The following is a 14,249-nucleotide window of genomic DNA, read 5'->3' as shown; positions in this document are numbered from 1 at the left end:
TCATTTACAAATTAAAATACTTCCTTTAAATCCTATTTTTAGGGTCTTTTATGTACCTTTGCTTTCAAAAGTACCCAAGGGATGATACGGTGCTGCTATAATCCTTTTGAATCTAAATGAAAATAAAATTATGAAATCATATGTTGTATAATTTAAAATGTTTCTTTGTTATTATTTTCTTTAAATGTTTATTGTCATTTGTGAGCAAATGCTTAGATTTACAAAATCTTGATCTTAAAAGATACAGCACTAATGGAATATGAGTGAATACCTCCATGGGTCTGAAACAATGAAGTAAAAGTTATAAAACATACATTTCTCTCAATAATTTGTGCCCTTGGTTTCTCATGTCAAGAGGACAATCTCTTGAATGCTTTATTTTTTTCCCATGAATAAATGACAAAGCAGTAGAAAATTACAAAATAACATTTTATGAGTTTTTTTAATTGCTTGATTTTAAGAATTTCTTATTCTCCCATCGAAATGTATGATTATGCTCATATAATCTATCCCTAGTGGTATCCAAAGCCCACCACAGGTCAAGTGAGGGGGGGACAAATTTAACCAAGAGGAAACCACCAGGGAGAAGGTGCCAAGTTTGGGCAGAGGAGGGGGTCACCTTCCTAGGAGTACTGCAAGAAATTGTTGTACACTTTCTGATCGCAGGTAGGATATTTTCTTACAGAGATGGAATTACCCTGTTCTTGCAGAGGGAATATTCTCAAATTCTCTTACTAGGAAAGGTGGGGACATGTAGAGTCTCCCACTCAGCAGCCAAAGCCTAAGTACAGGCAGACACTTCACAGCCGATGGGCACAGGGTTTCACCAGAAATCAGCCGTAGCAGAAATGAAAGTCACGGGGAAAGGAGGAACAGAAGGTGATGCTCGAGACATAAACACAGAACTGAGCTCAAGACCCAAGGGCAGAGAGCAGGCAGATTGTAAAACAGATGTTTAAAAGAGCCAGGGTGCAGGGTAGGGGTTCTCGAATTAAACCAAGGTCAAGTAAGCATTTGTTGACCTATGGGTTCACTGATGATCAGAACCAAAGAATTTCTGTAGTTTATTGCTGGGAGCATGATGGGTGTATGGAGGCTGGGATGAGAGTAGATTGTAGAGCACTGAAGAATGGAATGATGGGGGAGACAAAAAGCATATATAAATAAATAAGATTTTCAACAGTATAGTTGTGAAGGCACAAAGAGAGATCATTCCATAGCTGAAGGGATTGTGGGAGAAACAGAATGAATTATTTGTTTATTTGCTATGTGAAAGACCTCAGCATGCCAACTTTCCCACTTATGGGAAACAACCAGGGGAGGAGGAATTTTAAGATGTAGGAAACAGAGCCTGTAAGAGCCATTACATACTAGGAGTATAAAGTAAGCGTTGATAGATTTCACCTTAATGGATACCATTAAAATGTATATTTCCTAGTTCACAATAATGGCTGTTCATACTGTAATGTGATTATCTAATAGGTCATATTGTAATATTACATTATATATCATACATTTTAAATCATGTAATATGATTATCACATTATAAATATCATATATGCTCATGAGGAGTAATAACAGCGTTCTTTTTCCTCCTGTCTCACTTGTTAAGGTTTCCTTTACTTTTGATCACCACCGGGATCCATAACATAAATTAGCCCATCCAGCCCGTACGAAAGGTAGCTTCCAACCTGATTCTAATGGATTTGGGGATTAAACAGTTGTCAGAAATTGGATCAGTTTGTAATAGGAATAAACTGATCACCCAACAAAACCCTTTGAAATACACATTTATGCCTGTGAGAAACTTTGGTGGGTTTTTAATCCAGCAGCCAAACTTGCCTGTATCTTTAATCATAATCTCTACAAATTGCCACTTTTCACATATACTACTATAGTAAATAGAGTCTATTTTAAGGTTAGAACTTATAAAAGCAGAGGCTTTCTTGATAGAAACAATGGTGCAATTCTTGTTTATTTTTCCATTTACAGGTAACATTACTCAACTTCATGATCACGTCGGAGGGAATGCAAGATCAGCTGCTGGGAATTGTGGTGGCCCGAGAGAGGCCAGACCTTGAAGAAGAAAAGCAAGCCTTGATACTACAAGGAGCCGAAAACAAAAGGTATCAAACATTATAAAGCACAGAATTATTGGGGCGCCTGCGTGTCTCAATCAGTTAAGTGCTGGACCCTTGATTTTGGCTCAGGTCATGATCTCAGGTTGAGCTGAGCACGGAGTCAGCTTAAGATTCTCTCTTCTTCCACCCCTCCCCCACTGCCCCATGTCCCACTCACATGCACGCGCTCTCTCTAAAAAACAAAACTAAACAAAACCAAAAAACACAGAATTGTTCTTGTTTCAAGATCACTTAGAATGGATTACAGTACATTTTAAAGCTGTGTTTTGTTAGATTTAGTAGGTGCATTGAATGGGGAGAATTAAGAGGAAAATAGAAGGCATTACAATGTCTCTATGTTAATTTAGAAACCTGCATAAGAGTATATTTTTACATACAAGTTCTCGGGCACTAGAAGAACTGGAAGGCCTACCCCACACAAGTCAAGGCAATGAATTTTCAAGTATTCAACAAAGTTTTAGCACAAAAGTTTTGGTATTCATAATGTAACTGATGTTCTCTCTCTGAACTAGCACACTACATCCCGCTGTCCGCTCACACTATCTCTAGCACAGGTACAAAGTGTAAAGCTCTAGAAGTCATGAAAAATCTTGGAAAATAAATGGAGTGATACTCTGAGTTCACTTGAGGCTGAGATACTTGATGGCAGAGCAGATCGGCTTATACCTCTCCCTCCCGTTACCACGTAAATGATTGTCGGGAAGAGAAGTGGAGCAGAAAGTCCTGTCTTTTTGACATCTTGCAAGATAAGAAATTAATTATACAACATCGCCGTTATGGGTGTTTGTCACAAAATGACGCGTTTCTTTAGGTTCCAAGCTCTTTGTTTCCTAGACAAGAATGTGGGCGTGAAGGGAATTTAAATGATTTCTTTTTCTTCTGAGAAAATTGTGTTTTATTCCAGGCAGTTAAAAGAAATAGAAGACAAGATTTTAGAAGTTCTTTCATCTTCGGAAGGCAATATATTAGAAGATGAAACCGCTATTAAGATATTATCTTCCTCCAAGGCTTTGGCTAATGAGATTTCTCAGAAGCAGGAAGTAGCCGAGGAGACGGAGAAGAAGATTGATAGCACCCGCCTGGGCTATCGGCCCATCGCCATCCATTCCACCATCCTGTTCTTCTCCATCGCTGATCTAGCTAACATCGAGCCCATGTACCAATACTCACTGACCTGGTTTATTAACCTTTACATCCTATCTATTGAAAATTCAGAGAAGTCAGAAATTTTAGCAAAAAGGTACGTAAAAGAAATACTGATTAGTAGGAATACTGACCGATGCACGAAAATTTAGCAGTAATTGGTGGTGGCTCTTGCTGTTGTTACAGAATGGTGTGGGTATGCCGTCTCTGCTAACGCGAGCTTGATTAATCATTGTTCTAGAAATAAATCTGAGGGTGAGAAATGGAATAGATGTGACCAAATTCAGCCTGCCAGGAAATCGTTTACTGGGAGATAGGATTATAATGTAATTCTAAAAGGAGGAAACATTGATCTCTGTTGATCATTTGCAAAATGTATTTGTGATTGGAGGCATGGAAAGACTAGATAATACCCCTAAAAGACAGGACTCTTACCCTCTGTAAACCAGCGTTCCAAAAGTTGCAGATGTACATTCTGATATATACATAGTTATACTTTGTCAAGTAACAAGTTTTTTTAAAATACCTTGTTGTGATTATTTGTGTTACTCTTACTTACATAAAATACCTTATTTTATACTTGGCTATTGTAATAAAGGAATTAAGACCTTGACAGTAAGTGTATAAGAGAATAAAATTTCATTTTATTATCAGTGAGGTGAATTTTAGTTTGGTATCGAAACCTATGTTGAATAGGATCTAACATGAAATTACTTCTTGAACAAAGAAAATAGTCCATTGCGATCATGGCCCTCTCTAAACTTACTGATCAATATGAAGCTGGATTCTTCAGCTTCTTGACTGTTCATACCCACAAAGGAAATCCAATTTAATACTGATCACTCCAGGGCAGAATTACTTTTTAGAAATTCAAAATGAGAATCTCCTAAAAATCTGAATTGAATTGCTCTCATTTACTACAGTAGAACTTTGCTAAAATTTGAGTATTCTTAGACTGAGCAATTTCTTGTTAGTACTGTTATTTTACAACCTTAAATATGAGATCAGTGAAGGTGTAAAGACTGACACTGGGCTTAGCAAACAGTCTCTCAGCTGTCTGCCCCTGAGGAAGAGAAGTGGGTGGCCACCTTCAAGAAGAAACGCCTCCCAGGGGAGTTTAAAGTGTGTTTTTTTTATTATGATACTTGAAAATGTGTCGTTTCTTTCTCTATTTCTTCTGCTATCTGAAATTTTCAAGGGTAGGAAGGATTACTAAAATATAGAAAACAAAATTTTAAGTGACCTTTCTTAGAAAAGCTCCCAGCCACTTGCATTATGTTAGTTAATTGAACAAGCATGCCTGGTTTTTACACGAGGTTCTGAGTTCCCGGAGACAAGGGTTTAGGAGGGTTTGTTTGTTGTTTAATATTCTCAGAACTTATCACAGTGCTCATCACATGGCGCCACAACAGTAAACAGGGTTTTGTTTTTCACTGCAGTTGTTTTCCTCTACCTTGTTTAAGTCACCAAAATATCATCTTAACTACTTTTAAATTAAGGTATTTGCTGGAGTCTAGAGAAGAAAACTAATTTTCTCTGTCACTTAGAGACATGCTTTGTGTACAAGAGTTAAAAATTAGAACAATTTTTTGCTTTACAACTAATTATTCATTTCTTTACTATATCTTGTTTCATCAAATTAGAACTCATCCACACATATGACATGTTTCTTCCTAACTGTGACCATAGTCCCTTATGATTTCTAGAAAATTAAATCCTTTTACCCAGATGTGAGATTTGGATGGAATCTAGAAAACAAAATATGTCTTCTCTACTTAAGATCCTTTCATTTTCATACAATGCAAATCTTATCCATGACTCCAGTGGTCCTGAAAGTGTAATTCTGGAACCAACCGAAGAGTAAATAGGAAAAGCATACTTGAAAACTTTCATTGAAATTATCAGTCTACACTCAGAAGCATGCAGAAATCAGAGTATTTGCTCAATGAACTTTCATCATTGAGGACAGCTGTGTAACTAGCACCCAGATCAAGACCCAAAACATTATCGACAGCCCAGAAACCCCACTTTGTGTCCCCTTCTAGAGACTGACCCAGCCCCTTCCACCAAGCGGAAGACTGTCCTGACTTCCAACACCATGGATTAGTTTGGCCTGTTTTAGAACATCGTGTGAATGGAAATCACAGTCTGTGCTCCGAGGTGTCCGGCAGCTTACACTCAGTATTGCATTCGTGACTTTCATTGTCTTTTGTATCGGCCGTGGTTTATTCGCTTCCATTGTGCTAGTATGTTGTCGGGAAAGAACCGAAGCAAAATATTTTCTCAACCCAGTTTTCTCCACGAAGGTAGTAGAGAAAGAAAACAGTTTGGTTATTCAGTAAACATTAAACCAGAATGTGTTGCGTATCACAGACAATCCACTAACAGATCATGAAGGTAGAAATCTCAGCCCAAATTTACCTGCTAACGGAAGTGACCATCTGGGCTAGCAAACTGGCTTGAGCCAGAGGAAAAACACACGTGGTTTGTGGAGGAGTTCCCCTTGCACCACATCCTGGCCGGCACCTGTGATCTCTTGTTTTCCTAATGACGGCAGTTCTATCAGGTGTGAGGTAATCTCTCATCATGTTTCGATCTGCATTTCCCTGAAAATTAGTGACGCTGAGCATCTTCTCATGAGCCCTATTGCCTATTTTGATGTCCTCTTTTTTTTAATTTAAAGATTTTATTTATTTATTTATTTGACAAAGAGATAGCACAAGGAGGCAAAGCAACAGGCAGAGAGAGAGGGAGAAGCAGGCTCTCCATTGAGCAGAGAGCCCGATGCAGGACTCGATCCCGAGACCCTGAGATCACGACCTGAGCCGAAGGAAGCCGCTCAACCAACTGAGCCACCCAAGCGCCCTATTTTGATGTCCTCTTTAGAAAAATGTCTGTTTAGGTCTCTGGCCCATTTTTTTTTTTTTAAGATTTTATTTATTTATTTGACAAAGAGAGGTCACAAGTAGGCAGAGAGGCAGGCAGAGAGAGAGAGAGGAGGAAGCAGGCTCCCTGCTGAGCAGAGAGCCTGATGTGGGGGCTTGATCCCACGACCCTGGGATCATGACCTGAGCCAAAGGCAGAGGCTTTAACCAACTGAGCCACCCAGGCGCCCCCTCCGGCCCATTTTTTAATCAGATTTTTTTGTTATTGAGCTGTTAGTTCTTCGTATATTTTGGATATTAACTCTTTATTTGATAATTTGATATTTGGTCTGCAAAAATTTTCTTCTATGGCTGCCCTTTCATTTTTTTGCTGTTGTTTCCTTTGGGTTTTGTTTGTTTGTTTGTTTTTGTGTTTTGTGTGTGTGTGTGTGTGTGTGGTGTGTTGCTTGTTTTGAAGTATGGTTGACACACAATATTCTATTAGTTTCAGGTGTACAGCGTAGTGACTGGACAAGACCATATGTTATGCTTTGCTCACCACAAGGGTAGCTCCTACCTGTCACCATACAACACTATTGCAATGTCATTGACTTAGTCCCTGTGCTGTACCTTTTATTCCCGTCACTTCATTCCGTGACTGGAGGCCTGCACCTCCCACTCCGCTTCACGCATTGTGCCCATCCCCTCAACACACTCCTCCTTGGCAACTATCAGTTCTCTGCACTTATGGGTCTGTTTCTGCTTTTTGTTTGTTTGTTTTGTTTTTTAGATTCCACATAGGAATGAAATCATATGGTATTTGTCTTTGTCCGACCTATGTCACTTAGTATTCTATCCTCTAGATCCATCCATGTTGTTACAAATGGCAACATCTCATTCTTTTCTGTGGCTAAGGAATATTCCATTGTGTGTATATGTACACACTCCATTTTCTTTATCCATTCATCTATTGACAGGCACCTGAGTGGCTTCTGTATCTTGGCTATTGTGAAAAATGCAGCAATAAACATAAGGGTGCAAGTATCTTTCCAAATTAGTGTTTTCATTTTCTGGGTAAATACCCAATAGTGGAATTACTGAATCATATGGTATTTTGTTTTAAAGTTTTTTGAGGAACCTCCATACTGTTTTCCGCAGCGGCTGCACCAATTTAAATTCCCACCAACAGCGCACAAGGGTTCCTTTTCTCCATATCCTCGCCAACACTTCTTGTCCTTTTGATTCTAGTGATTCTGAGAGGTGTCAGCTGGTACCTCGTTGTGCTTTTGATTTGCATTTCCTGGGCGATTAGTGACGTTGTGCATCTTTTCATGTGTCTGTTTGACTCTATATGTCTTTGGAAAAATGTCACTCAGATCCTCTGCCTATTTTTAATCAGGATATTTAGGGTTTTGGTTTTGAGTTTTATAAGTTGTTTATATATTTTGGATATTAATCCCTTATCAGATATATCATTTGTGAATATCTTCTCCCATTCAGTAGTTGCCTTTTTGTTTTGTTGATGGTTTTCTTCACTGTGCAAAAGCTTTTTATTTGTATAGTCCCAATAGTTTCTTTTTGCTTTTTTTTCCTCTTGCCCAAGGAGACGTATCTAGAAAATGTTGCTAAAGCCAATGTGAAGGAAACTACCACCTGTTTTCTTCTAGGAGTTTTACTGTTTCAAGTCTTACATTTAGATATTTAATCCATTTTGAGTTTATTTTTGTATATGGTACCAGAAAATAGCCCAGTTTCATTCTTCTGCATGCAGCTCTCATTTTTCCAACACCATTTGTGAAAAGACTGTCTTTTCCCCCATTGAATATTTTTGCCTCCTTTGCCATAGCTGAATTGGCTGTGTAAGCATAGATTTATTTCTTGTTGCTATTTTGTTTTCTTAGTTGTTTCTTCTGCACGCAGAAGCTTTTGGGTTTGAATTAATCCCATTTGTTGATTTTTTCTTTTGTTTTGTGCTTTTGGTGTCATGTCCAAGAAAATCACTGGTGAAATCAATGTTGATAGGTTTCTTCCCTACATTTTCTTCTAGGAGCTTTATTGTATAAGGTTTTAAGTTTACATCTTAGACCCATTTTGAGTCAGTTTTTATGAGTGGTATGAGATAGGGGTCCATTTTCATTGTTCTACATGTACATGTTCTGCCATTTGTGACATGCATTGACCTTGAGCACATCATGCTAACCAAGATAAGTTAGAGAGAAGTACTGTGGATATCACTTATATGTGGAATCAAAACAAAGTTCATGTCTGTAAAAACTAAAAACAACAACAAACAGTAAAATGCTGGTTACCAAGGGAAGGGGGTGGGTAGGATAAATTGATGGTGTTTAAGGGTATCAACTTGTAACAACTAGTAAAATTATTTCTTATTTCTTTCTACTCAGCAACTAAAACATATTTTATTTTTGCTTGCCTTCTGATGGTTATTATTCATAATAATTCTTACTTAACTATTACACCAAACATACGTTATGACTGTTATATATATGTATATATATGACTATGACATATAGCTATATACTGTGAAATAGCTATAGTAATTTGGATCATCTGTTTTTTTATCAAATTTTTAATATAGCAAAATAAACAAATAATTATAGCAAAAAAAAAAAAAACTCCATTGAAGTACAGAAACAAAAATCTAATGAGGATATAGTTTTGTTACAGGGACCAAACAGAAATCTCTCTCAGTAAACAATATAAGTGTATACATACACTTTGAGTGTTCTTTTTTCTTTTCCTTCCACTTCTATCAAGATCATTTTTCCCATGTTACTAAGTACTCTTCTGAAACATAACTTTTTTTTTTTTAAGATTTTATTTATTTATTTGACAGAGAGAGAGAGGGAACACAAGCAGGGGGAGTGGGAGAGGGAGAAGCAGCCTTCCCGCCGAGCAGGTGGCCCGAAGTGGGGCTCCATCCCAGGACTCGGATCATGACCCGAGCTGAAGGCAGACGCTTAATGACTGAGCCACCCAGGTGCCCCGAAACATAACTTTTAATAGTTGCACAATATACCATTTTGTGAATGTGCCATGATTTTCATATTTTAAGACTCGCAAGTAATCCACATTGTTCATTATTTCTGTAGGCTAGAATCCCAAAATTAGAACAAAGTTGTTTACTTCTTTCAGACTCCTGATTGATTATTCAAATATACAACTCCATTGGAGGAAGGCAAGTGATCTTATATCCCCATAACACACATCAACATTGAAAATTATCATTTTTATCCTCTTTTTCACTATAACAGATTATTAAAATATTGAATTTTAATCTGCATTTTTATCACTGAGACTGAACTTGAATTTCTAATATGAGTGACCCTTATAATTTTCCCTTCAGGCTTCCTATCTATAAGAGGAAATTTGTTTTAAAGTGCAGACATTTTTATTTTATTCTAGAAAGATCAAATCTGCATTACCCTGTATTAATTGCACTGCTACAGATGAGACAAACTAAATACCATGTCGTGTGAAACAACCATGATCAGCATAAAAATGGGGACAGGAATAGTATGATTATTTTAAATCTTCAGAGAATTCAACTATATTTCAGCAACTAGTTTCAAAGCCCTCTCTACCAAGCTCTTTTTCAGAGTTTTCAACTAGAAATAAAATACATCAATTTGTTGTAATTTTCATTATGAGAACGCTGGCAAGGGACAAAATAATGAAAGAAATAGGCAAGTCAGGAGAAAAATTGAGCTGAAATGCTTGGTAGCCTAGGATGTCATTCTGAAAATAGCCAAGATATGGTGGTACTGGTAGATTATTCTTTTTAGACACATTAAGAAACACTGATAAAATTTTGTTTAACCAAAAAACTATACTAATTTTCCCTTCAGGTAAGTTGATCTGCTTAGTTTGGGCCATTGTCAATCATCAGGTCTCTGCAAAGGTTCTCAGTGAACTATTTATTCTGTTTATTTCTATTACAACTATTATAACCTATTTCATAAAAAACATTTTTGAAATTTTTATTTCAAAGATGGTTTATTTTCCCCTATGAGATAATTAAATGAAAATTCTTAAACTGTTATATTCATGTAAAGAATTTCTATGAATACAGAAAACACATGTTAGCACTTACAAGAAAGTTGTTAGTTGCAAATATTATGATTAGTCATAGTTCCATGTTCCATCTATGTGGTAAGTTAAAATGTAGCTTATCAAGTTTTGTGATTTCTCCAGCTTTTATGGATTTATGAGCAGAGTAACATACTATCAAATGTTAGTTTAATAAAAAAGCTATCAGTTTTAATCTGTGAATTTAATATATAATATAGAACTTTGGAAGTACCTACAGAATAAAAAAAAAATCAAATTTTACCCCAAGAAATGCTTTAGAGTTAAAAATAGTCCACAAATCTTTAAATGTATGAGATTAATGTACTAAGCATTGACTTTTTTTTCCAAAAGAAAGACTAAGTTTTTTTTTTAAAAAATAAGTCAACAGTAAAATGCAGTTCTACTGAAGTGTTTCTACATTGTGTAGCTTTCAAATTGGTACATCGTGTTAATGACGACCATTGATTGTTTTGGAGGTAATTGACCAGAAAGCTTATTAGACGAATATACATCTAAATGGTTTATACTGTGTTTCCTTGAGAGCATTTTTTTTAAGGTATAGTGCATTTTTGTTTATTCACTTGTCTTTCTGTTGACTTGTAGGCTTCAGATTCTCAAGGATCACTTTACTTACTCCCTGTATGTCAATGTCTGCCGGTCGCTCTTTGAAAAGGATAAGCTACTCTTTTCCTTTTGTCTAACTGCTAACCTGCTACTACATGAACATGCGGTCAGTACTGTTGTAATTTGTAGAAAAAGACTAACACTGATTCACTAATTTGCTAATTTGTATGGGTGTGTGTGTGTATGTGTATATACACATAAAAAGGGGTTGTAAATAGTTAAACAATAATTATAGTTAAGGCAAGACATCACAGCTAGACTGAATTTCAGAGGTGAAAAATAAATAAAGCAGAGTGCACTATGTCATTTTTACTTAAATTTATGTGTGTTTTAGTTTAAAATAAATCACTCTCTATTAGAATCTCATTTAAGTATGCTTATAAATTTACTAACTATGTTGATATATTTACCCCAAGTAATCACATAAATAGTAATGTTTTTAAGAACTTGTGCAAGCTAGTCAAATCCAACCATTTGGGTTTAACAATACCTTTCATAAATTTTTGTTCTATTTCAAATCTATTCATTTAAAATATAGGAAATGCCTTAAGAATGAAAGAGGTATTGAAAATAGTGACAAAATTCACTATTTTATTTACTTAGGTGTTTAAGATTTATTCATTGGATTTGGTGATGTATCGGTTGAATCCTGAAGGAATAAAGGCTTTATTCTTGCATTTCTTGCACAAGTTTCATAGCAGTACCTCATTATGTTTTACAGAGAATAATTGCAAATATGGCAGATTGAAAGCTTTCTGTCCTCCCCAGATTTTTATCTTATTCCTTTTTATATTTATTGAGTATAGTTGACACACAGTGACACACAGCAGTTTCAGGTGTACAACATAGTGATTCATCAACTCTATACTCCCAAGTGTAAGTACCATCCCCACCACATAATGCTGTTACAGTACCGTCGACTGTCTTCCCTATGCTGTAGCTTTTATTCCTGGGAATTACTCATTTCATACCCGAAGCCTGGATCTCCCAGTCCCCCTCACCTGTGTTTGCTGATTCCCTGCCCTCTGCCTTCTGTCTTCCCCCAATTTTTAGAGCCTGTAAGACTCTAAAAAGACATTTTTAGAAAACATTTACTCAAATAGAATTGTTCTGTTTAGATGAGTAATTCTGGAGGAAAATTATCAAAAAGTAGCTATCGAGAATGGACCTATTTCGAAAGCCGGTTGTAATGGATAAATGGTTCCATATGAGGAAGTGCTCAGGGGCTCTACCAGGAGTTATAGAATTCCATAAGGACGTTACCTAAAACTTGAAAATCAACAGTTCTTTTAAAACGGTTTAAATGTATTATATATATATATATATATATATATATATATATATATATATATGTATATAATGAATTCATTTCTGACTCTACGTGCTACTTTGTTTTCCAAAGATTAATAAAGCTGAGTGGAGATTTCTGCTGACTGGCGGCATTGGACTGGACAACCCTCACGCCAACCCCTGCACGTGGCTTCCTCAAAAATCCTGGGATGAAATATGTCGGCTGGATGATTTACCGTCCTTCAAAAATATTCGTAGGGAGTTTGTGCACTTAAAGGATGGATGGAAAAAAGTATATGATAGTTTGGTATGTTTTTAACCCTTTCGCTTATTCCAAAGTTTTTAAATGGACAAAATAATGCTTAATAATTTATTTTTATCTTTGAATAAAAAGAATATTTAATTAAGCTTTAAACAATTTGGAAGTAATTTTCTTTTAAAGATTTATTTATTTGACAGAGAGAGAGAGAGGTCACAAGTAGACAGAGAGGCAGGCAGAGGGAGAGGGGGAAGCAGGCTCCCTGCTGAGCAGAGAGCCTGATGCAGGGCTCAATCCCCGGACCCTGAGATCATGACCTGAGCCGAAGGCAGAGGCTTAACCCACTGAGCCACCCCAGCGCCCCTTTAATTAAGCTTTAAACAACTATTTGGATCTTGAAATCAAGGTTTCCATTTATATTATCCTCACCTTCTAAATTGGTAGTTCTCTTCTGAACTTGTGTTCAAATCCTTAAAATGTGTGGAGGTGCAGAGCCCTTAAAATATTCTTTTCAAGGGGCGCCTGGGTGGCTCAGTGGGTTAAGCCTCTGCTTTCAGCTCAGGTCAAGGGTCCTGGGATTGAGCCCCGCATCGGGCTCCCTGCTCAGCAGGGAGCCTGCTTCCTCCTCTCTCTGCCTGCCTCTGTGCCTGCTTGTGATCTCTGTCTGTCAAATAAATAAATAAAATCTTAAAAAATATATATTCTTTTCAAATTTCCATGCCAGGTTCTTATTTTTTAACAATTTAGACTTTGCAACCATAATAGCAGGGAAGTTAAAAATTTTACAAAAGAGGGTACCTGGCTGTCTCGGTAGAACATGGGCCTCGCTCTCTGGGCTGTAAGTTCAAACCCCGTGTTTGGTGTAGAGATTACTTAAAAATAAAATCTTTTTTTTTTTTAAATTTCATTTTATTTTTTTTCAGTGTTCCAAAATGCATTGTTTATGCACCATACCCAGTGCTCCATGCAGTACGTGTCCTCCACAATACCCACCCCCTCCTAGTACCCCACCCCCTCCCAAATCCCTCAGTTTGTTTCTCAGAACATGGAAGACATTGGGAGATGGAGAGGAGAAGTGAGTTGGGGGAAATCGGAGTGGGAGACAAACTATGAGAGACCATGGACTCTGAGAAAAATAAAATCATTTAAAAAAAAATTTTACCAGGGTGCCTGGGTGGTGCCGTTGAGTGTCTGACTCTTGGTTTCAGTTCGGGTCATGATCTTAAGGTCATGGGATCGGGCTCCACACTCAACGCAGGGTCTACTTAAGATTCCCTCTCCCTTTGGTCCTCCTGCTTGTGCTCTCTCTCTAAAATAAATAAATCTTTAAAAAAAAAATTTTTTATAAAAGAGCTCTTATTTAGATTTTCTGAACGCAGGATATAAATGCAGATATAAGCTAGGATGAGCATGTAAGTTAATAAGCATTTTTGTCTGTCGACATAAGGTGCAGGGGCCAAGGGCAGGCTACCCAAAATGTGCCACTTTGGCATATGGATTATTTTAAATAAAAGTTACTTAAGTGACAGCTTGTGCAAGAGGACCCTCTCTCCCCCTGAGAGTGGAAATAAATCTCCCATGTGGAAGGTACCCTCCCTGTACCAGCAGTAAAAAGACAACTTCATCACTGGAGACCAGAAACTTAGAGCATAGAAGGCTGTATCCACAACCCTTGGGGGTCCTGGGTGGCTCAGCTGGTTAAGCCACTGCCTTCGGTTCAGGTCATGATCTGGAGTCCCAGGATCCAGTCCGCATCAGCTGCCCATACAGCGGGGAGTCTGCTGCTCCCTCTGACCCTTCCCCTCTCATGCCCTCTCTCTCAAATAAATAATAAATAAA

At 37.2% G+C, this 14,249-nt stretch overlaps 1 protein-coding gene across 1 annotated transcript in view; it reads left to right on the top strand.

Moving 5' to 3' along the window:
* The window catches only part of LOC111156405 (dynein axonemal heavy chain 7), a 263,890-nt gene that overhangs the window by 202,797 nt on the left and 46,844 nt on the right, over positions 1-14,249 (top strand). The window contains exons 50-53 of the mRNA XM_022517313.1: positions 1,993-2,126; positions 3,046-3,381; positions 10,841-10,967; positions 12,264-12,458. Coding sequence (XP_022373021.1) covers positions 1,993-2,126; positions 3,046-3,381; positions 10,841-10,967; positions 12,264-12,458 — 792 coding nt within the window. The remainder of the gene's footprint in view (positions 1-1,992; positions 2,127-3,045; positions 3,382-10,840; positions 10,968-12,263; positions 12,459-14,249) is intronic.

The sequence above is a fragment of the Enhydra lutris genome, unplaced genomic scaffold (genome assembly GCF_002288905.1).
Source record: "Enhydra lutris kenyoni isolate GAN:26980312 unplaced genomic scaffold, ASM228890v2 scaffoldscaffold1, whole genome shotgun sequence".
NCBI lineage: Eukaryota > Metazoa > Chordata > Mammalia > Carnivora > Mustelidae > Enhydra > Enhydra lutris.
This window is presented reverse-complemented; position numbering and strand designations above follow the sequence as displayed.